Raw genomic sequence first — 22,811 nt, 5'->3', positions numbered from 1 at the left:
TGAGTCTCGAGACAGTTTTAAGATGCAGCTGTGAAACCTATTATCAGTGTCCCTGCTATCAAAGACATGGTGTTCAGGGCTGCACGTAACCACTGAGCAATTAAACAGCAACCCTGGTGATGAATTACAGCTGAGACCTCCTGGGGCTAAATAAATACTGGCTGATAACTACCGATAAAATGAATTTTTGTGTGTTTTTTCTTAAAAGCACCCTTCCAGTATTTGTGCCCAGTCCTGGCATTGCATATCTCCTGGGGAGAGTCACATTACCTGTGGCATTTCCATCCCTAGCACCTTGGGTTTCCAACCACAGCTGTAATAAAAATAAACTAAATCCATATCCCTGCAGGAGCCAGGAAAGGCAAGGCAAGGCAAGACAACACAGAGATGGGCATGGAGGGAGAGGGTGACAAGCTGAGGTTTTGAGTAACAAGTTTAAATATCTTTTTCCCCACAATGATCCCATTTTAAAGACATGAAAAGTCTGTTGGGGTGCAGAGTATCCCTTGGAAAAACCTTTAGGAATGGGAGAGCTGCAGAGTGCTGGTGGCAGAGTGGTGGGGACCCCGAGGTGATGTGAAGGAGAACAGCAGGCTGGCAGTGCTTCACCCAGCACCTGCCCGGGGGAGGAGGTGTGAGCCCACCTGCACAGACCCCCTTACACACTCTACCTGCAGAGACTCCTGCTCTCCCAAAGGAGTTTGGAAACAGGCAGAGAATGGAGCTTCTTGGAAAAATTATCTTTGCCAGTGACTTTGAGAGACTTCTGAGCAGGTTTTGTCTGTGCTGGCATTTCATCTGGGGGCTTCTCTTCCCGTGCAGGAGGGCTGGGGCTCTGCACCCCTGCGTGCATCTTTCCCACTCTCCACTGTCTGCAGAGAACAGCCACACAGTCAGGGAAAAAGCATTTGGCTGAACATCCCATCTGCCTGGTGTGCAAGTGAAAATAAGGCTTGTCCAATGGCCAGCTCCACCCAGAGCAGAAAATCAGACCCTTTGGCAGAGTGTTGCTACTGTAATGAAATTGAGCTGTGCTGAGACTGCCAGTCCTTGGAACAGGAAAGATTCCATGGGATTCAGAGAAGTTTGGGGGTGGATCTGTCAAAACTGCTGCTGTTTAGGGGACACCCATCACAGGAGAATGTTGCCCTGTTGCTGAGCTCACCCTCAGCACTGAGTGCACCTCGTCTTCTCCCTGCAGCACATCCTTCCAGCACTGGAGCTGTGTGCTCTCACAGAGCCATGATGAAGCTCCTGCCTGTTGTCCCTCTCCTCCTGCTTCTCCTGACAACACTGGAAGCCAGACCAAAATCTGCAGGTGAGCCCAGGCTGGTGGGGAGTGCATGGAGGGGAGAGAAATGAGAACATAGGGCAGTGGAGCTCTCAGAGGACAGTTTGCTGTGTGATGGGGGGGAGACATGATGCCTCTTCTTTGGGAGCATCCCCAGGGGGATGGAGGATCCCCCCAGTAGTAGGACATAAACTTTCTGGCCCCCAGCATGGTGGCTCTGGTGCTGCTTCCTCTGGGCACCTCTTCAGCTGTGACACAGCCCTGCCCAGGGCTTGTCACCCTCCAGGCCATGGGCTCTGACCTTGGCAGGAGGCACAGCTGTGAGAGGAACCCTCCTCTTTGCTTGGCTCTCCAGGTGCAGGGGACAAAGCAAACCCAGAGATACCAGCCTCTATCCTCTCAGGACAGAGGGATCTAAATAAATTTTAGTTTAAAAACAGTGAAGGCCCCAAATGTAGAAAGGAGCAGGTATGTCTCAGAGACCTTCAGAGCAATTGAGATCGGCATCATCCCAAAGGGACTCAAAGTGTTTCCTTATGATTAGGGCCCAATTCTCCCAGGCATGGGTGCACACAAGCCAAGCAAAATATGTTCATTGGCATTTCACTTGCTGAAAACTCTCCCAGTTTGCACTGGCAGTAGCCTCCTTACGCTCAAGAGAAGCTCTTTGGCTCAATCCCTGCCAATTGCGTGCCCTTAGCTCTGCTTTTTACTGTCTCATTTTCTGCCCTTAAAAAACACAACCACAACAACCCACAGCCGGGGGATGTCTCCTCAGCCTGTTGGCCCTGCTTCTGCTCTGCCATCACCTTCTGTGGATTTACTGGGCAGTGGAAAGGTGCTGGTCTGTGGGGGCTGCCCAAACCTGCTCTCTCCATCCCTCATGAGCAGCCCCCAGCTGGCATGCAGAGATCTCTCTGCTCCCTGCAGGACTGAGCCTTCTCTTTGCCTTCTCCTTAGCACTGAAGTGCAGGACGGGTCCCCTGGATGTCGTGTTTGTGATCGACAGCTCCCGCAGCGTGCGCCCCTTCGAGTTTGAGACCATGCGGCGATTCATGATGGACATCATCGGCAACCTGGATGTGGGCCCCAACGCCACACGGGTGGGGGTGATCCAGTACTCCAGCCAGGTGCAAAACATCTTCTCCCTCAAGACCTTCTTCACACGGGCAGACATGGAGAGGGCCATCAACAGCATCGTCCCGCTGGCCCAGGGCACCATGACGGGGCTGGCCATCCAGTACGCCATGAACGTGGCCTTCACCACGCAGGAGGGCGCGCGCCCCCTGCACAAGAGGATCCCCCGCATCGCCATCATCGTGACGGACGGGCGGCCCCAGGACCGTGTCACCGAGGTGGCCACCCAGGCCCGGAACGCTGGCATCGAGATCTATGCTGTGGGAATCCAGCGGGCGGACATGAACTCTCTGCGGGCCATGGCCTCCCCACCGCTGGAGGAGCACGTCTTCCTGGTGGAGTCCTTTGAGCTCATCCAGCAGTTTGCCAAGCAGTTCCAGGACAGGCTTTGCGGTGGGTGAGAGCTGCTGCTGCAGAGCAGCAAGGGGTACCCCGTTGTTTGCTCCTCACCCAGATCAGAAGGTGACCTTCAGAGGGGTGTTTGGGGTGGCTGCCCGTGCCAGAAGCAGGGTAGATGGGGAAGGAACCCTCCCAGTGAGGTGCCAGGACAGCACAGTGCACGGTGTCTGTGTCTGTGCACTGGAAATCGGTGGGTGAGCACTGGGGCAGGGCTGGGGCTGTGTGGGTTCTCACACTGGTGACAGGGACAGGCCATATGCCAGATCCAGGGTCCCCTTGTGTCTGGTGTGCCTGTGGGCCACCCTGATGCCCGTTCTGTCTTGCAGGGGTGGACATGTGCGTGGAGCGGGAGCACGGCTGCCAGCACAGCTGTGTCAGCACCCCTGGCTCCTTCTACTGCGAGTGCAACCCAGGCTACAGGCTCAATGTGGATGGAAAGACCTGCTCCCGTAAAAACCCTTTTTATTATCTGAACTTTCATGGGGAGCTTGTAGTTACGGGTCCCATGCAGGGAAGCTGGAACACAGCAGAGGACTCGGGGAGCCTGGGTGCTCTGTTCACTGGGCCCGCTGCCTCCCGGGTCTGTAATGACTGCAGACATGAGGCACTGCTAAATCCTGGCCACCTCTCTGAGATGGGACACTCGTGACTTATTGGGCACAACCAGCTGCCTGTCAGCTGAGGGGTCTGGGCAGTGAGTACCAGAGGGTTCACATCCAAGCACCAAAGTGCACAGTGTTTTTCCCCTGGATTTTAGTGCAAAGCCGTGTTAGTTGGTCTGACCACCACACCAGGACTTTTCCTTCGTGTTTCACAGTGCTGGGAGCTGCACTGAAGCCCTGGAGCAGGCCTGCCCTGCTGCCCCAGGGAGGCTGGGACAGGAGGGTGATGGGTGTCCTGTTCCCCTGCAGCCATCGATGCGTGTGCAGATGGGAGACACGGCTGTCAGCACCACTGTGTCAGCGTGCGGGGCTCCTACTCATGCCGCTGCCGGCCAGGCTACTACCTCAGCCAGAACAAGAGGAGCTGCACCAGTGAGAGACTGTCTCCCTCCCTGTCCCTTCTTCATTCGCTTCCCCTTCTGTCTCTCTTCTTGTCTTTTCCTTTCTGCCATTGCTCTCCTTGTCTCCCCAGTGATTGATTACTGTAGCTTCGGAAACCACAGCTGCCAGCACGAGTGCGTGAGCATCCCCAACGGGCACTACTGCCGCTGCCGCAGCGGCTTCACGCTCCAGCCTGACAGCAAGTCCTGCAGGGGTAGGTCCTGGCGTGCTGCAGGACACAGGCTGTGGGTATAGCACGTGCCTTTATGTCCTGCCCAGTCTCCAGGGAAGGGCTGTTCCCAGAGCACCCTCAATGGGGGTAACCCCTTGCCCTCGGCTTGTCTTCCAGCCACCGACCTCTGCAATGGGGTGGATCACGGCTGTGAGTTCAAGTGTGTGAGCACGGAGGGCTCCTACCACTGCGTGTGCCCTGAGGGCCAGCAGCTCCAGGCCGATGGCAAGACATGCAGCAGTGAGTACTGTCGTTCTCCTTATCTGGGCCCTGTGCTGGGAGACAGCTCACCTGAAACTGGCCCAGGGAGCTCTGTCCCCACATGGGACTCTAAGCCAGGCTGGAAGAGGATGGAGAGCTGGCTGTGGTTGGGGAAGCACCCTGGCCAAGGGGATGGCTGCTTGTGTCCTCAGAGACGTGGCCCAGAAGATGCAGCAGCTTTAAAGAAAGGTTCAGGAGAAGAGAAAACTAGGAAAAACTTTCACGGGGTGTTTGGGATGTCAGTGGAGGTTTTTGGGCTGAATCTCTTGGGCACAGTCTGCTCTCCTTCCCAGCTGCAGTTCCAGGGTGTTCCCACCGTGTCCCGAAGCCCCAAAGTTCAGCCCCAGGCTCCTTCACTCTGCCCGTGGCCATGGCCAGGCCGCTCCTCTCTCACCTTCCCCTGTGCCTGCAGAGTGTGGAGCTGGGCACGTCGACCTTGTGATGGTGATCGATGGCTCCAAGAGCGTCCGGCCCCAGAACTTTGAGCTGGTGAAGCAGTTTGTGAACCGTATTGTGGACCTGCTGGAGGTGTCCCCCCACGGCACACGGGTGGGATTGGTGCAGTACTCCAGCCGCGTGCGCACCGAGTTCCCCCTCAACAAGTACCACAGCGCTGATGAGATCAAGAAGGCGGTGATGGATGTGGAGTACATGGAGAAGGGCACCATGACAGGCCTTGCCCTCAAGCACATGGTGGAGCACAGCTTCTCTGAGCTGGAAGGTGCCAGGCCTCTCTCCCACAACATCCCCAGAATCGGGCTGGTCTTCACAGATGGACGCTCCCAGGATGACATCTCTGAATGGGCCAGGAGAGCAAAGGAATCAGGTGCAGGGGGGTTGGGAACCCTGAATTGCAGTGTTTTGGGCATCCCGGGATGGCTCCTTGGGGTGGCTGTCTCAGGGAACAGCTGAGCTTTGGGGAGCTGCATCCCCGAGCAGACATGCTCTGTTGTGGGGTGCCCTGAACAGCATCCTTCATGCAGCAGCCTGCACCAGCACGGTGCTGCCATGCTCCTGCCTGTCCTTCCCAAATTCCTGCTGTATATTTGGGAAGCCCAGAGAAAATCCTACATCCTTGGCTTTGCTCCCTCTGGCCTTGGGGCTGCTTGCTGGGGGGTGGCCAGTGCAGTGCTCAGGATCTGTCCTTGCCACACAGGGATTGTCATGTTTGCCGTGGGTGTTGGAAAAGCTGTGGAAGAAGAGCTGAGAGCCATCGCCTCCGAGCCAGTGGAGCAGCACTTCTCCTATTCAGCAGACTTCACCACCATGACCCACCTGGTGGAGAACTTCTCCCTGAATATCTGCCCAGGTGGGTGTTCCTGGCCACACCAGGGGACTTGACCCCAAGCCAGGGAAGGCCCTTCTGTCCCCACAGAGCCAGTGGGGTGGTTTGTGTGTCTGCCACCCTGTGGCAAGTATCCCAAGGCTGAGCTGGGCAGTTGTGAGCCTAGGCTGTCTCAGGATCTCTCCAGGCTGCTGTGGGTATAGATGTGGGTCTCTGGGAGGGATTTGGAAGAAGAAGAGGTGAAGCTGGGGGAATTAATAAAAAATCAAAATACAAAAGTATTAATGTGAGCAGCCATCCCTGTGCCATGGCTTGGGCAGAATTTGGGATGGCACCCTGCCTTGTGGGATGCTCTGAAGGTGGCCTGTGTACCTTGCTCAGACCTGTGCTTCTGCTGCTGCCAGGTGCAGGGTTATTGTGAGGGTCTCCCTGCCCTGGGGTGGGCTGGGTCTCCCCAGTGCCCTTGAGACCCCCACAGGGCTGCAGAGATGGAGTCAACGTGCCCCCTGCCACCCCAGCTTGAAGGCAAAGTCAAGCTCAGCACCAGCTGTCCTTGGCACACTGTGACCACACGTGTGACAGCTCTGTGGGATGCCTGGCAGAGAGCTGCAGGATCAGCAGGGCAGCCTGGCAGAAAGCAGAGAGGCTGAAAAAAGAGGGCAAAATGGTGGGGAGAGCCCTGAGCCCCGGTGGGTGGCTACAGGGACAAGGAACCTGTCTGGGAGCAAGGGAGAGCGGTCCCTGGTCTGACTGCAGCCAAACCCCCACTTTCACAGAGGAGGGCAAAGGGGAGACGGAGATCCGCAGCCCGTGTGAGTGCGAGGCGCTGGTGCAGTTCCAGACGAACACCGTGGCCATCCTGCAGAGCCTGACAGAGAAAAATATCCTTTGGGGTGATGCCTGGGCTTGTCAGGGTTCAGAACAGCTGAGGACAGAGCACACATGGGGGAGGGAGGGGTAGATAAATGGAAATGGGGAGAATTTTAGGCTCTTTTAAGGGGATAAAGCCCTTTGCCCAGCAGACTGTCTGGCTCACGCTGTTTCCTTAGCACATTCACTTGCTCAGATGACAGCCAGACTTGAAGACTTGGAAAAGCAGATTGCCAACAAGAAGTGATCCTGGCAGAGGGCTGCAGTGCTCGGCGGGGCACAGGGATGGATGTAGAGTAACTACACGACATTGTTATTGCTAGGTTATTGTAAAGCATCAGTGTTTGTTCTTGTATTGCAAAGTCCCCAGGTGTGCGCTATGATAGAAAAGGGGTAAAATGGCTAACAAAGATCTTCTTCAAGGTCTTTTATATGTCCATTTACCCAATTAACAGGTGCCAACTAAATTATTTTTCTTAGTGACCCAATGACCCAACACCTGTGTGCTGCACTGTGACATTTTCTACCCAATCACCTACTACTACCCAAACACCCCTAGGAGAAGAACATGAAGAAGAAAGAAGAAGGACAAGAGACAACACCCTAAATCCTCCATCTTGTCTCCTGTTCTCTAAACTACTTTTTCACCCAGTGATTTAAGAAACTTTCTAATCTACACACCTACACTTTTAGCTTTTTCTATCTAACTTTAACATTTGTTTTCATGTATCACTATGAAAACATGCTCATGAATTTCATATTATATGAAATTCAGTGTTTTCTTGAATCTTAGAACTAAAAATTAAAACAGTCTGTATTTCAGACTCCAACACCCAGGGGGGTGTGGACTGTATTTAAAAAACCCCAAAATCGTAAAAACACACAAAAAGGAACTTGAACAAAGGCCCTGCTGCAAAGCCAAGGGGTTTAGTTGTTCCTTGGCAGGTCTGGGGTGAGGAGGAGCAACTCTGTGGGCATTGGACAGACATGATACCTGGTGTCCCCCAGAGTGACTGGGATGGCACAATCCCCCTGGACCCTGGCAGGCTGCTTTGCAAGAGAAAAAACCTACAGTGGTGTCACCCTGAGAGCTTCTGTTGTCTCAGCATCTGCTACCAAGTGATGGGGCAAGGACAGCTGGGTGGTGCAGGCAGCACAGGGGATGCCTGATGCCCATCTGGCTCCCAGTGTGGTGCCCAGGTGGGCTCCCATGGGAAGGTGGGTGGCAGGAATTCTTAGATCTCCTTGCCCTGGTTTGGCAGAATAGTTTGGAAATTGGTATTAATCTTGTTTGGTTTTATAATCACATAGCAAAATGGTAATTATTCTTTCTATCAATATCTATGTGTGTGTGTGTATATATATATGTATATTTAATTCTGAGAGCGGGGTAGTGCTATTTTTAAACTCTTGTTTTATATAAAGGAATTTCTATCCTGACAATAAACACCCTGAAGATTTGTATGACATGTCCCTCTCCTTTCAGCTGGGCTGCAGGGTGACAGAGGTACCTCTGTGTCAGAAGTGGCGTTTGCAGCAGCTCCTGTCCTCAGGATCCAGAAATCCTTTGGGAAAATCTTTGTTCTGTGGCACCCCAGGGTGCTGCAGGCCCGGCCTGGAGGTGTGGCATGGACACAGTGTCCCCGTGGGCAGGATTTGCTTTGGAGCCTCTGCTTGGAGCTGAGCTGGGCATGGGGCCACAGCCTGGGCAAGGTGCCCACTGCAGCTGCTCTGGGGTGGGTGCTGAAGCAAAGGGACACCTGGGATCTGCTCCTGCAGGCGTCACAAAGAACCACTGCTGACAGCAGGACTCTGCCCAGGGCAGTCTCCAGTCTCTTGATTTTATCTCTCAGCACAAGAGTGCATTTGGTTCCTTTCAGGGGGTAACACAAAATTCCCCTCTGCTCCCCATGAAGCTGCAGCCCCACCCAGGACCCAGCCCTGCCTCCAGCTCTGGGGTCCTGAGCACAGGAAGGACCTGGAGCTGTTGGAGAGAGTGCAGAAGAGGCCATGGGGGTGCAGCAAGGGCTGGAGCCCCTCTGCTCTGAGGAAAGGCTGAAGGAGTTGGGGATGCTCAGCCTGGAGAAGAGAGGGCCATGGCCTCACTGCAGCCATGCAGGACTTGAAGGGTCCCATAGGAAAGATGGGGACAGAGTGTTCAACAGGGTCTGTGGTGGGAGGAGAAGGGGAGATGGCTTTTAACTGCAAGAGGCTGATTTGTGTTAAAAGGAAGCTGGTTTTTTACATTGAGGAGGGTGAGGCACAAGCCCAGGCTGTACACAGAAGCTGTGGATGCTCCATCCCTGAGAACATCCAAGGCCAGGGCAGACAGGACTCTGAGCAACCTGGTCTGAGGGGAGGTAGCTCAGGTTTGAATAAGATGATCTTCAGGGTCCCTTCCAAGGCAAACCATTCAGGGTGGGCCCCATGGCACACAGCTGAGCGGGTTTGTCCCTGAATTCCTGTGTGTTATCACTGCACACAAAGTGCTCCAGCTGAAACTTTCTTCTCCCAGCAAAGAGCACAAAACAACCATTGACCCTTGTGTCACCCCACCCTGCACCCTGCTCCGAGAGCATCCCTGTCACCCTCTTTGTCACCAGGTCCCTGACACTGTCGTCAGTCCTGAACGGTCCCTGCAGCCTGGACCTTGCCATCCACCCCTGCAGCGTGCTCGCTTCTGTCCCAGTGAAGGTACAGTGCCATTCCATGGAGGTGGAGACCCCTGGGCTCCCTGGGTGGGCTGGAGCTCTGTGGGGATGTGTGGGACAGGGCCCCAGCTCTGAGGCTTTGCTCCCGACGCAGGCTGTCCCAGACAGAGCAGAGGAGATGGAAATCAATATGAAGATTGATAGAGAAGAGAGTATGGCTATAGATGGAGAGGAGAATGCAGAGGAAGAGATGGAGGTGGCTGTGGAGGAGACAGAGGAAGAGATGGAAGAGGAAATGGAAGATGATGTTGAAGACATGGAAGTGGATGAGAAAGGTGAGGAGGAGGAGATGTTCTTGGGATGAAGATGGATCCCAGCAGCAGGATAGGCAGAGTGGGTCCCCTGCTGCCAGGCTGGGGCTGGGCTGGGTGGCTCTGCTCAGGGACACGATGCAGGGGGGGCCTGGCAGCACAAGCACCACCCCCAGCCTGCCCTGTGCTTGCTTTGGGCCACGCTTTGGGTGCCACTGCCTGGGGCCCAGCCCTCAGCCCCAGCCAGGCTCAGTGCTGGGGGCAGAGTCACGCTCTGCCAGCGTGTCCCAGCCTGGGGGCACAGGGAACAGCCCTCTGTGCCTGACTGGAGTGACCGTGTCACTTGCTTCCAGCACTGGCAGAGATGCCAGGCAGGGATGCCACCCTTCTGGATATATGCAGAGTGTTCTGCAGTAGTCTTCTGTATATACATTTTAGAGTGTTGTTGTCTTTTGTAAATATGTTTCATGCATAGTTGTTGTATAGGTTCTTATGTAAATACATTTTATAGTTGCTGTTATAGGGATTCTTACAATTTAAATACGTGATGTAGTTCACTTTTGTTTCTGCTGTTCTGTAAATAAACAGTCTTTATTTTTCACACCCCAGCTCTCTCTCCATTTGCTTTGGGCACAGGCAGCATGTACAGAGTTGTGGTTTCCTCTTGCTCTGGGTTCCCCGGGCTGGAGATGTCTGGGAGTGCCGGGTTGGGGGTACCTGTGCACAGAGCAGGTCCCACTTAGAGGTCTGTACACACTTCGGATCTGGAGAGGCAGATCCCACAGGGCCCTTTCCATGGGATTACATCGGAGCAGGGCCCAGCCTGAGGTCCTGCAGGGCCTCATCAGTGACACTTCACTAGGTGGCACCAGATAGCAGCGCTAGGAGGCTGGGCTGGGCTGCGGGCACCCTCCTCTCTTCTCCCGGGCACCCCGAGCCGGCCCGGAGCTGAGGGGAGCCAGGCAGGGAGGGAGGGAGGGAGGGATAATGGATGGATGGATGGATGGATGGATGGATATGATGGATGGATGGATGATGGATGGATGGATGGATGGATATGGATGGATGGATGGATGGATGGATGGATGGATGGATGGATGGATGGATGATGGTTGGATGGATGGATGGATGATGGATGATGGATGGATGGATGGATGGATGGATGATGGATGGATGATGGTTGGATGGATGGATGGATGGATGGATGGATGGATGGATGATGGTTGGATGGATGGATGGATGGATGGATGGATGGATGGATGGATGATGGTTGGATGATGGTTGGATGGATGGATGGATGATGGATGGATGGATGGATGGATGGATGGATGGATGGAGATGGATGGATGGGTGATGGATGGATGGATGGATGGATGATGGATGGATGGATGGATGGATGATGGATGGATGGATGATGGATGGATGGATGGATGATGGATGATGGATGGATGGATGATGGATGGATGGATGGATGGATGGATGGATGGATGGATGGATGGATGGATGATGGATGGATGGATGGTGGATGGATGGATGATGGATGGATGGATGGTGGATGGATGGATGATGGATGATGGATGGATGGATGATGGATGATGGATGGATGGATGATGGATGGATGGATGGATGATGGATGGATGATGGATGGATGATGGATGGATGGATGGATGGATGGATGATGGATGGATGATGGATGGATGATGGATGGATGATGGATGGATGATGGATGGATGGATGGATGATGGATGGATGATGGATGGATGGATGGATGGATGGATGATGGATGGATGGATGGATGATGGATGGATGGATGGATGGATGGATGGATGGATGGATGATGGATGGATGGATGGATGATGGATGGATGGATGATGGATGGATGATGGATGGATGGATGGATGATAGATGGATGATGGATGATGGATGGATGGATGATGGATGGATGGATGGATGGATGGATGGATGATGGATGGATGGATGGATGGATGGATGGATGGATGGATGATGGATGATGGATGATGGATGGATGGATGGATGATGGATGGATGGATGGATGATGGATGGATGATGGATGGATGATAGATGGATGGACGGACGGATGGAGCTCATCATCAGGCTGAAAGCTTTGCATCACCTGGGGACTGGGGCTGCTTTGCAGGGCACAAGCTGTTCATGGGGTGCTTTGTGTACCTGGGTGAGGCTGGGGAATCATGGGTGCTGGTCTCCCTCCTTTCTCTTCCTGGGGAATACAAACTGCAGAGCCTTGCTCTGGCAGGGAAATGCAGCATCAGCCACAATACCCTCAAGCATCGCACAACTGGGGCCTTGCAGCTTTGGAAGGAGGGACACAAAGTGGTTTTCATGGAGAAGAACATGAGCCATGTGTGATGGGGACTGCTCTGAGGGGTGCTGGGGCAACAGGTGCTGCAAAGGTAATAGAATGCAACATGAGGTCTGCAGGCAATCCTGTGCCCAGAAATGCTGGCTCCTGCTTATTCTATGGGAGTTGCAACAAAAAGAGTTCACACTTTCCTCCCTGCTGTGAATAAAGCTCTATAGAATGTTCTTCAGGTGGATTTCTTTCCCCCACCCCCCATCTTCTCTTCAGCTTAATCCAAGCCTTGGTCCTTGATCTTTTCTCCTCCCTTGGAGACATAGGTCCAAGCACTACCTCAGCCAGATTCTGGCACCAGCTGGGAGCACAGCATTGTCCTCTTCAGCCCCAGCAGAAGCTGAATGGCAATGGATTGCTTAAAAATTAATCCAGTGCTTGTATTTCTCATTCAACGTGCTACATTGTTGGTGCACAGCCCAGAAAATCTTTTAGGGTTGGCTATATTTTGTGCACGTTATTTAATAAATGACTTCACAAAGAGCTAAATGCAGCCACAGAGTCAACAGGGAAATTGGGCAATGATTAACAGACACCGGGTTAGTTGAGGTTAGTTGAGTTAACGGGGCCCATTGCAACTTGAGAATGGAAGTCTGAATAGGAAAGGGTACAGTGAGACACCCACCAAGCCCTGGATGGAAAGTGGCAGCTCCAGGGGCTGGGTCAGTGCAGTTCTGGGGGGCTCAGGGGGTGCACAGAGCATGTAGAGGTGATACTGGGCTTTTGCTGCTCTTTGTCCCTGCCTGGTTGCGAGATCAGGGGCTGCCCTCTGCAGGACTGGGGGAAGTTGGCTGTGGGAGCCTTGCCCTCCCCGGGCATTCCCAGAGCCTGTTTCCAGGACAGCTTGGGTTTCTGCCAGCCCCAGAAGTCCTACAGAAATGTTTCAGGAACCCCTTACACAAGCTGAGGGGAACATTGACCAATTGGTGGGAAATGGAGTAACTTCCCATTGCCCAAGGGCACCTAAAGAAAACAGATTTGCCTGGAGGCCAGGGCAGGGTTACAACTTCCTTGGGAGGGAGAAACGGGTGGTGGGACCTTTGCCATCCAAACAAGGAATACAGTCCCTAATCCCTACAGCCATCAAGAGTTAGGGCTCAATCAAGTTGTCCTTGTACTACACCATGGCTGATGGCAGGTGTGTAAGGAGTGGATTATCCTACCCCAGAGAGGTCAGCCACTTTCTGCCAGCACCAACCTGCTTCCTATATGACAGAAGCCAACCAGAGAAGATACTGGGGGTCAGGTGACCCCCCCCCACCAGAGCTTGAGGAAGACTCAACTTTGGCTAAGCCAAAGCTGCTTTCTCTACACCAGTTTATACTCCCAGTGGGGCAGGAGTAAGGAGGATTTGGGGCTGGGGCAAGTTACCTCTGGGAAAAAGAAATTGAAGGATCATCCCTGGGAAGGCACAGGCAGTCTCCTGCTGATTTGGATCATGCTGTAAGGTTTGGTTTGCAGGACCATATGCAAGCAAAGCACAAAGGGAAACCCATTTAACAGACCCCCAGAAAGGAACATGGTCACCACAAGGGTTTCTCCTGAAAAAGGATATGTGGAGAAGATACCTGCCCAGGAGAAGGCAGCTCCACTGCCTCCAGCCTGTCAGGGTGGACAAAGCCCTGGCTCATCTCCTCTTGGCTTGTCCCTCAGCCCCAGGTGTGGCTGCAGGGGTCAGTTGTGCAATGGAATAGCTGCTTTTTGAGCAATCAAACAATCACATTTGAATCTTGCGCAAAAGGCTCTTCTGGAAAACACAATGCAACAGGCAGAGGAAAGTGATACAAACATTGGCAGGCGCCAGCCCCGTTCCCCACCCCTTTCCTCCCCAAGGTTTAAATGTTGGTGTCCCCCACCTCTCACAGCTCTCAGGGACACGGCAGGATGAAGACAGTGGCCGCCCTCCTCCTGGTGGGGATGCTCATCCTCTGGGCAGAGCTGCCAACAGGTAGGAGATATCCCGGGATAAGGTACGGGCAGGAAAAGCTCAGGGGCTGGGAAGGAGCCACGTTTACATGGATCCTGTGGGAGGGGAGGGGAGAGGAGAGGGGTGAGCTTGCTGGGCAGCATCTCCCCAGTGTCCCCCAGCTGCCCTGGAGCAAACCAATCCCTCCTCTTGCAGGCAGCGCCTGGTCCTGTCCCCCTGTCCGCTTCACCTGCGCCCTGCACAACCCGCGGAACCAGTGCCTCTTCGACCGGCACTGCCCCCGCGGCAAGAAGTGCTGCCGCTCCTTCTGTGGGAAGAAGTGCTTCTCCAGACCATCTTCCGTCTCCTACGGTAGGAGCTCAGGAACATCCTGGGAGCTGATGAGGTGGCTGTGGGCAGGAGCCGTGTCCAGCTGCCAGAGCCCCCGTCAGGCACACACGTGGACAGACGTGTGGGCTGGGGACAACACCAGACACAACCTCTTTCTTTCTCTCCCTTTCCCAGTGTGAGCCCTGGCTTCCAGGATAGACTGAGGGTCATCTCAGCATTCCCATCCCACCTCAGCTCCAGGATCACTCTGTGACAGCTACTGCACAATGCTCTGTGCCACCCACTTCCCTCTCCCTCTGTTCCCCCACCGCTCTTCTAACAAATAAAAGAGGCTTTTTCCAGGGGTGCTTGTGATGTGTGACTCCTTTCCCCATGTCCTCCCTCCTCTCTTCATCCTGGCACACAGCCCCAGTGCTGCTTTCACCCCAGAATTTCTGCCAGGGGAAGAGGATGAAAATGGTCTGGCTACACACCTGCAGCGTGGTTAGGGGCTGGCTTGGGGAAGAAAATCCATCCAGAGGCACAGAGCCTCCAGGAGGAGAGAGCAATGGGAAAGGACTGGAACAAAACATGACAGGTTGCTTTAGGAAGGCTGGAAGGCTGCAAGGGGCCCTGGAGCCTCCAGGCCCCTCCCAGCTGGACAGGGCTCTGGGAGGGAACTGACCCTGCCTGCCCAGGGGGATACAGAAGGCAGTTTCCCTATGAATACCCTACTTGGGGCACATCTGGAGAGCAGAGGAGGGGGTTACACAGACCCAAACCCCACATGGTGCTGCACCCCTCACTGAACCTGAGCTGGTGGGGAAAATTCAGCTGAAGAATATTGCCTGGGAAAGCCTCAAGCCAGGGCAATAAAATCATAGCTCCAAGGGGTTCTTGTAATTTTTGTACAGCTGAGTGCTGGGGACAAAAATTCAGGAAATGCCAAGAGACATCAGCAGAAGAGAGAGTGCAGCCTGAGGGAACTGCTGGCCTCTGTGCAGGGGCAGAACCAGGCACTGCCACCACCCCCTGCAGGGACACAGCATCACCCAGCCTAATGCCCCCAGCCCATTGCTGATGCCAGGCTCGCTGAGGACGTCCCATTCTCAACAACCAGTCCCAGCCCAGACTGAGGGAAGAGCTTGGTCTGTCTGCACACACTGAGGGGAGCAGAGAGGAGCTGCTGCTGTGTGAGAGCTGATCCCCACAGCCAGGCACCAGCACAGCAATACGGAGAGCAGCACCAGCCAGCCAGGTTTTAAATGGCCTGCAAACACAGTGGGATGAAGACTCTGGCTGTGGGATTGACACCTTGCATGGTCCATGGGAGATGCTGGAAGCTTCCTGGCCGAGACTGGGGAGAGCATCTGCTGGAGTGAGTCCTGGTTCACATCTGCATAGGTGACCTCTTCTCTGGGGAGGAACTAGAAGGAGGCAAAGACTCAGAAATGACTCTGACTGAGAAGGAGAAAGTTCTATGGTGAAAAATCCCAACTCTTTGCTTAGCCTGGCCACGGGAGGGCAGAGAGAACAGGAGAGTTTATGCAGAGCTGAGGAGGCTGAGAACGCCAGGTGATCCAGCAGGGACAGGCAAAACAAGAACTGAGAGCTCATCAGCCAAACTCAGTGTAAAATCAGACATTGCTTCTAGCCAGTGTAGGGTCCTTGCAGGGGAAAACTCTCCCTGACAGCAGCCCAGCCCTGGTGAGCTGTGCCACACAAGCCGTGGGGCTGAGGAGGCTGAGCCCCAGCGCTCCCCCAGCCATCCCCACATCCCGGCACGGGGCAGAGCAGCCGGATTACACCTCCCACAGATCACAGCCCTCCTCCTCCATCAGCACCAGCTATTATCAGCTGCTATTAAGCAGGCATTTCCATACAGCTGGCTAATTTGATAATGCTGCAATTATCTTGGTTTGTTAACAAGATTAAATTGCTAATTGGTCTGATTAAGCACAGAGCTCCAGGCATAGGGTGCCTCTCAGCTGGCCCTGCATAACCCGATGGATGCCGTGCTCAGGGCAGCAGCTCCTCTGCAGAGACAAGGAAATGGTAGGAAGGGTTCATCCTCCCAAAACCTGCTGCCTGAGGCCTCCAGATCTTCCCGTGAGAGGTCCCCCTTCCTGCTCTGAGACAGCTTTGCTCATGTCACCACTGTCACCCAGCTGTTGGCCCAGGAAGGCAGCAGGAGGTGGCTTTGGGCCAGAGGGTGCTCTGGGGACATCTAGTCTGTCTCTGTCCTGCTGCTTTCTGTTTTGGAGCCCTGCGAACCAGAAATCCCTGAAGCAACTGTGCTTCCACCTGCAGCTGTGTCAACAAATCCTCTCCCAGGCACAGGTCCCTGCCTCCTGTGCACAGCATTTCCAGCTATCACTGCCCGTGCTGGGGAGCTCCCAGCACTGGATTAGACCCATCTCTACCCCCTCTGAAGCAGCACCCACAGGGAGGAGCACCAAAACACACAGGTCAGGATCACTGATTGTGGTCATCTCCTGGCAGCGTGCATTGGCTGAAATCCTTTGATTCAGGTTTCTGGAGAGGAAAGGAATTTCCCTCTTTGCCCTAGGTAGGTGCCAGCAAGACAGTGGGAAAAGCAGTGAGTGTTGTGTCAGAGGGATTCTTCCCACATCACCTGTTTCCAGAGCAGTCTGGAGATTAAGGTGTTCATTTCATCTGCCTGGGTGCTCAGGACTCACTACTTCTCCTGGGACAGGTCTGGTGCTGGGAAAGTGGGAAAAGGCTGCACTCAAGGGCCCAGCTTTGAGTTAGAAACATCCATCATGGCATGTCACAGCAGCAGCACCACTGCAGAGCAGGCCATGGGTCTGGCTTACTCCATCTTCCCTCAAAGCAAAGGTTTTCAGGCCAGTCACTTCTGGAAAATTCCCAAAGGAAATATCCAACACTCCCCAGCATCCCAGGGGATGGAATCCAGAGTGTGTCCCCGAGGATCCTGCAGCACCACGGAGCATCCTTGCTCCACGCAATGTCCTTTGTTCCACTCTGAAATGTGCACAGGACAGAGGATGGAGAAGTCAGGTCTCACCCACAGCGCTGCAGAACATCTTTAATATTTTCCTGGAGCCTCCCCCTGCATATGTTATGGTCTGGCTCAGAAGACTGGGTGGTTGGGGTCTGAATACAGAACAGTTTGGTACTCAATGGTGATGTAAGACCTTTTCAAGAGATGATTCAAACCAGCCTAATAAGAATTACTACAGCTTTGACAGCCTTTGAAAGGGGAGGGTTATTTAGCTAGTCTGGGCTAGGAGTGGGAATCTGTAGTCCCAGCAGGATCTCAGCAATCACATCAGTTCCAGAGGAGAAAATACCCTGGGCAGAGCAGATCCACTCAGCAGCAGCTCTGCCCATGGTCAGGAGCTAGGCACAGCCCTCATCATTCCTGCTGAGGAGCAGCAATATTCCAGGAGGGAAAAGGAGTCAATAGCATTCTGCTCCCCACCATAAAAGAAATAGATACACACCTCTGCAGGAAAACAAACCATCCTCACATTTAAAGGTCAACAAATGTATGAATTCACTCTGTGCTTTCATCTGTGGGATGGTTTATACAAACTCAGCCCCTCACCTGGACCTTCTCCAGGGGCAGGGAGAGAGTGATCTGGGCCAGAGCTGTCTCACAGCAGCTGATGCCCTCCAGTATTCTCTTTCTGAAGACACAGGGGTGCTTTGTCTCACACTGCCAGGATACACCAGAAACCTCTCCCAATGCCCTCCCACCCTTGCCAGTGAGCAGGACACCAGTTCCCACCGTGCTGGGAGGGCAGGGGGGAATCCTGGAATTACATAGTGGAGAGAGGCAGTGTCTGCCACCAGGGCACGTTTGAGAGCATGGATGGAAGCTGTCCCTTCTGCCTGGCTCTGGCACATCACCCCGGCTGTGCACTGCCCCCAGCCCCCGGCATGGTGGGGAGCCCCGGGGCTGCCAGGGGATGGAACCACAGCTGAGGGATGCCAGAGCAGCCCGTTGTCATTTCTCTCCTGCCTAAAGAGCTGCCAGAGCTCACAAGCTGCTTGTGACGAAGGCCTTCAGTCTGGCAGGGAACAGCTCTGCCTGCCCCAGCCAAGAGGCAGCAGAGCTGTGCTGAGCTGCTTGGCTCCATCCCCTCTCCATCCCACCAGGAATCCTCAGCAGGCTGCTCTCTGCTGCAGCTGCACAAGGTTGTGCACACCCAGGAAGCCTTTCAAATGCTGCCAGGACTTCCCTGAGCCAGGGAGCCAAAAGGAAGGCAAAAAAGATGAGGCACTGACAGCATCCTGTAGCTGAGGGAGATCCCTACGTGCCAGCAATCCTTTTCCCCATGCAGAAAGAGAGGAAAGGAGACATCTCTGTCCTCCGCAGTAGGAAATGTGGCCATGCCACACTGCATGAAGACACATGGAGGCTCAGCAGGAGGCTGGCAGGGCAGCTGGGCCTCCTTGTGTCCCACGGCAGGTAGGGCAGCTGGGCTCCATCATCCCTGCCCTTGCAGCAGCCCCATCTCTCAGCTGGGCACTCCCCCCACAGTCCCTCACAGAGGCTGGTGTCTGTGTTCAGCCAAGCAGCTGGGATGTTCCACAAATAACAGCTCTGGCAAAGGCTGGTGGAACACTCAGAGACTCACATGAAGCAGTTTGCAGGGAGGAAAGCAGCTCCCATGGATGCCAGCCCTGCACCAGCCCCTGCTCACACATCCAGCTGCAGCACAGATCCCACCTTGTGGCCCACACACGGTGGTAAACTCACCATCACTCCCAAATCCACCAGCACAGGAACAAAGGTACCTGCACACCCCTCCCAAATGGGGCTGCTCACCTGCAGAGAGCCCCTCCCAGCTGAAGCCAGTGCCTTCCTACAGCTAAGTGTTCTGGAAGAGGAGGGAGGGCTATCTGTGCTCTAGGGCTGCCCAACGAGCTTCTCTCTCCCCCAGCTCCGGCCATGGAGGGGAAACCATTTCCCAGCTCCTTCAGGTCCCACCAGCAGCGTTGGGGGAATTCCTGTCTCTTCAGCCCTGCCTGTGCCAAGGCACACACAGATGCTCCTTTCCCTGACATTATGTAGGTTAATAACATGCAATGTGATGGCAAGACACAGGGAACCGCAACGCAATGTCAATATTTAGCTTTTACACATTTGGCTAATTAGGAAGCAACCTGTGATTCCCTGAGAAGGAGGCAGGGCTGCCTCGCCCCTCTCCCTCCCCTCCTGTATGTTCCCCGTTCAGATGGGATAAACGTCAGCTCCCTATTTCTGGAGTTCGCTGGTCGCAAACGGTCTGTCCCAAAATGCTATTCCCAGGCAGTGGATGTCAGAAATCATTATACTAAATAAAGCTTCATGAATGATTCATGAGGCTGGATTTCACATTAATCAGGCAGAGATGGGCAAAAGCAGCAGAGCATCGCAGACCGCCCTGTCGTGTTCCTGCACAGCCGGGCAAACGGGAAGCTTTGGACCTTCAAGGCGCAGATCAGAGACATGGTGGCAATCAGAGGAGCACCCTGGTCCCAGCAGGATTGGAGCCTGACCCAGCAGAGACTGAAAGAGGCAGCGGACTGTTGCCCAAATACCTTTCTGCTTCAGGAACTCCTGTGACTCGATCGTGTTAATGACCCCAGGGCTGCTGCTCCGAGCATCCCGAGATGCACGACTGCTTTCTGCAAGAGCTTGGGAATCCTGTACTGACTCCCTGGCTCTGTGCATGATGGCCTCTAAAAATAGAAAAGTGCTTTCCTGAAATGTCATCAGGAGGCTCTTTCCAGGGCTCAGGGAAACGGGGTTTCTGCCTGGATGCCAAGCTGCATCCCAACAAACCACCGGGCATCTTCTTGGGACACAAATGCTACTTCCACTGCTCCAAGAGTTTGGAAAGAAGTGCTCTCCCTTCAGGTACCTGAATCTGCCTAAAAAAACAAGCCCTGAACTCTGTCACAATCAATGAAAAAATGTGGGGTATCCTCAACATTGCAGCTGGTGGAAGGAGGTAATGAAACCTGGGATCCTGTGTGCATATTGCAGGAGCAAGTGCCTGTGTCTCCCCCAGCCATCCAGACTCAGCCAGCAAGCTCTCATCCACCTGCATCCTGCATCCTTGGCTTCTCCTCTGCTGCTTGCACAAAGATTCCTGGTAAAAAACCCTCAAAACTACAAAAATCTAGTGACAAGCAGCCAGGATGGCTGTACAGCAGGGAAAAATCCATAGCCAGCATAGCAAACCTGGGCTCTGACATGGAGACAGCAGTGATTCTCCATGCAGCAGCAGAGGAATATCTATCAGGAGACTCAGGAGCTGTCAGACACCCCTGCTCCCCCCTGCTGTGGCTCTGCAGCCTTCCCAGGGCTGGCAGTGAGTCACCAGCCCTGAACCACAGAACCACAGCACGGCAGATCCGCTGCCCAGGGCACCTGGGGGGCTCGGGGGGTCCCCGGCCAGTCTGGCCCCCCAGAGCCACCCTGCAGCCCTGGGTGTTGTGTCACCCCACACCCAGTGCTCCAGCATCTCCAGCCCCACATCCTCCTCCGTGGACTGAGGTGTCCTGCCCATGCTGGACATGCTGGGATGATGTCTAAAGGAGGGAGAGGCAGAGATGGGATGGAGGAACTCAGCAAGTCCCTGGCACCCTTCAGAACATTAAGACCTGAAGACACTCTGGCAGCAGAGCTCTCTCACCACCCCCAGCACTGCCTGAACTTTCTGCAGAGAGCCCAAAAGGCAGCATCCTTGCAAAGACAGGAGCAGACCCTTCCCTACACCCAAGCATCTCCAGCTGTAGTTGTTCCTGCGTGGTCATCCCAGCCAGCACAGAGGCAGCTGGAGGCAGAGCTGGAATGGGAGCAGGGTGCTCATCCAGAGCCTCAAACCTCCAGGGCACTTCCACCTACAAAACTACCAGAGTGATAATTCACCAGCAATTTATAGTTTTGAAATTCTCAGCTGTGTCATCACAGCTGGGCAGAGAGTGAAGAGCCCCAAGCCCAGTGGCCACTCTCTGTCTCCAGCTCTGGTGGGGAGACAGAGCCTCAGGGCAGGTTTGCTGCCCCTGCTTCCACCAGTGCCAGGCTCTCACCTGGGTTTGCTGTGGGATGAAATTATCCACAGGATCGGATAAATCTCAGGGAAATCACCCTTTAACTTGACCCCCTTATTGCACAAAAAGACTGATTTCCAATTTGCCTCATTATATGATTTCTAAATACTAATTTATAAGGCATTTCCACGTACAGTGCAACACAGGGGCAGGTGATGGACCTCCCTGCTCCACCCAGCCTGGCCTTGCTGGCAGGAATCAGAGGCCACCTCTGGCTCCCTCCATGGCCATGGCCTTGGCTGTGCACAGCTATCAAAAGCAAAATGCAGGGCAAGTGTCCTCACTGCACGAGCCTGCCGAGAGTCAAAGCTCGGCTGCACTCTTGGATACTTGCATCATTTGGCCTGCAATATTGTAAGATTTAATTACAGTTAAAGTTGTGCTTCCATCTTCACCTGTCTCTCTCCTGGCAGAGAATCCAAGGAGTGAGTCCATGCTGCCTGTGCAAGAATGGGTAGGATGAGTGGGTTTTGTGGCTTTCTCTGTACTGGTAAATGAAGTGTGACTGGACTGAGCCTGACACCAAAAATGGGTGTCAGGGAACAGAGCAAGTCCTGCCATTAACCTCTGACTCCACGCTGCCCTTCCACCTGCATCCCTACCTGTGGCAGCTCCTAGCTCTGCTGGGAATGCTCTGGAGAGGGCTTGGCCCTTGGGAAGGAAACCCTGGCCTGAGATGCTCCAACAGGTTAATGATGAGCCTGGGAATAGCCTTTGTTTTTCATGAATTCAATTTTGGTAATGTGTCCTGGGTGTTGGAGGACAGTGAGACAACCTGGAGCAGAGACAGAGCAGAGGGAGGGGATGCAGCACGTGGAGATTGCAGGTTGCTGTAAGATGGAGGCAATCTATCTGCTCAAGGCATGTGGGAACTCGCCAGTAAATCAGTGCTCTGAAATGCCTGACCTTACACTGCAGCATCTCCCTGCTCCCTTGCCAGAGGCTCTCCATCTATATAAAAAATAGCCATTGCTTTGGTACAGCTCTCCAGATTTTCTCATGTTTCCTGTTAGAATTTCAGAGCCTAAATCCAAGTCAAGGTCTCCAGCAAGTTCAGTGAATGGTCATCAATCCTTCCTGGCTCAGGCACCCAGTGAGCTCAGTAAAACTCAAGTCCAGAAGAGTTCCAGGCTGTCAGAAGGATGGGCAGTTGCAGGCCATACTGAGAGCCTGTCCCAGGCCTGCTGCAGATGGATTCCAAGGAATCACCTTTCTGCAGGGGTGTGTATATATATATAGGATATACAGGTGTATCCAACGGCTCAAGAGACTGAATGAAGCTGGTGAATTAATTTTCAGCATGGAGCGGGCTGATATCCCCCTGTCAGCAGCATCTACACACACCCTGTGGCTCTGGGAGGAAAATGGGGGTTGTAGGGATGGAATCCTGTGGAGTTTGTGTCCCTACTTTTCTCCTCCTGCTCAGAGGATGCTGCTATCACAGCTCACTTTCTCTCCCACAACCCCATGAACTGGCTCCAGGGAGAGGCATGGAAACTGGGACAGTTGATGGCACAAGAATGGGAACAGCCAATGGCATGGGAAGGAAAAGCCCAAGCCCCTCCAGCTGGAGCAACCCCCTCCCATAGCCTGGGGAACAAACACACCAGC

The 22,811-nt window shown here is 54.0% G+C and overlaps 2 protein-coding genes across 2 annotated transcripts; both read left to right on the top strand.

The window, feature by feature from the left end:
- Window positions 1–1,242: 1,242 nt before the first annotated feature.
- MATN4 (matrilin 4) lies at window positions 1,243–7,758 on the top strand. Its single transcript, XM_058850596.1, has 11 exons — window positions 1,243–1,318; window positions 2,252–2,821; window positions 3,154–3,276; window positions 3,739–3,861; window positions 3,962–4,084; window positions 4,220–4,342; window positions 4,776–5,189; window positions 5,520–5,672; window positions 6,425–6,529; window positions 6,707–6,888; window positions 7,356–7,758. The coding sequence occupies exons 1-10, from the start codon at window positions 1,243–1,245 to the stop codon at window positions 6,763–6,765; spliced, it is 1,869 nt and encodes a 622-aa protein (XP_058706579.1). The 3' UTR covers window positions 6,766–6,888; window positions 7,356–7,758.
- Window positions 7,759–13,673: 5,915 nt separating this feature from the next.
- LOC131585010 (waprin-Enh1-like) lies at window positions 13,674–14,472 on the top strand. The gene is made up of 3 exons (XM_058850679.1): window positions 13,674–13,820; window positions 13,995–14,150; window positions 14,304–14,472. Exons 1-3 carry the CDS (start codon window positions 13,712–13,714, stop codon window positions 14,306–14,308), a joined length of 270 nt encoding a protein of 89 aa, XP_058706662.1. The 5' UTR covers window positions 13,674–13,711; the 3' UTR covers window positions 14,309–14,472.
- The last annotated feature ends 8,339 nt before the right edge of the window (window positions 14,473–22,811 follow it).

This window comes from Poecile atricapillus, chromosome 15 (genome assembly GCF_030490865.1).
Source record: "Poecile atricapillus isolate bPoeAtr1 chromosome 15, bPoeAtr1.hap1, whole genome shotgun sequence".
Lineage (NCBI taxonomy): Eukaryota > Metazoa > Chordata > Aves > Passeriformes > Paridae > Poecile > Poecile atricapillus.
This window is presented reverse-complemented; position numbering and strand designations above follow the sequence as displayed.

Bases quoted from the DNA above. Each gene is read 5' to 3' on its own strand.
- MATN4 (XM_058850596.1), top strand. From the start codon at position 1,243: ATGATGAAGCTCCTGCCTGTTGTCCCTCTCCTCCTGCTTCTCCTGACA. The intron at 1,319-2,251 runs GTGAGCCCAGGC...CCTTCTCCTTAG, and splicing joins AGCCAGACCAAAATCTGCAG to CACTGAAGTGCAGGACGGGT. The intron at 3,277-3,738 runs GTAAAAACCCTT...GTTCCCCTGCAG, and splicing joins GGATGGAAAGACCTGCTCCC to CCATCGATGCGTGTGCAGAT.
- LOC131585010 (XM_058850679.1), top strand. From the start codon at position 13,712: ATGTTGGTGTCCCCCACCTCTCACAGCTCTCAGGGACACGGCAGGATG. The intron at 13,821-13,994 runs GTAGGAGATATC...CTCCTCTTGCAG, and splicing joins CTGGGCAGAGCTGCCAACAG to GCAGCGCCTGGTCCTGTCCC.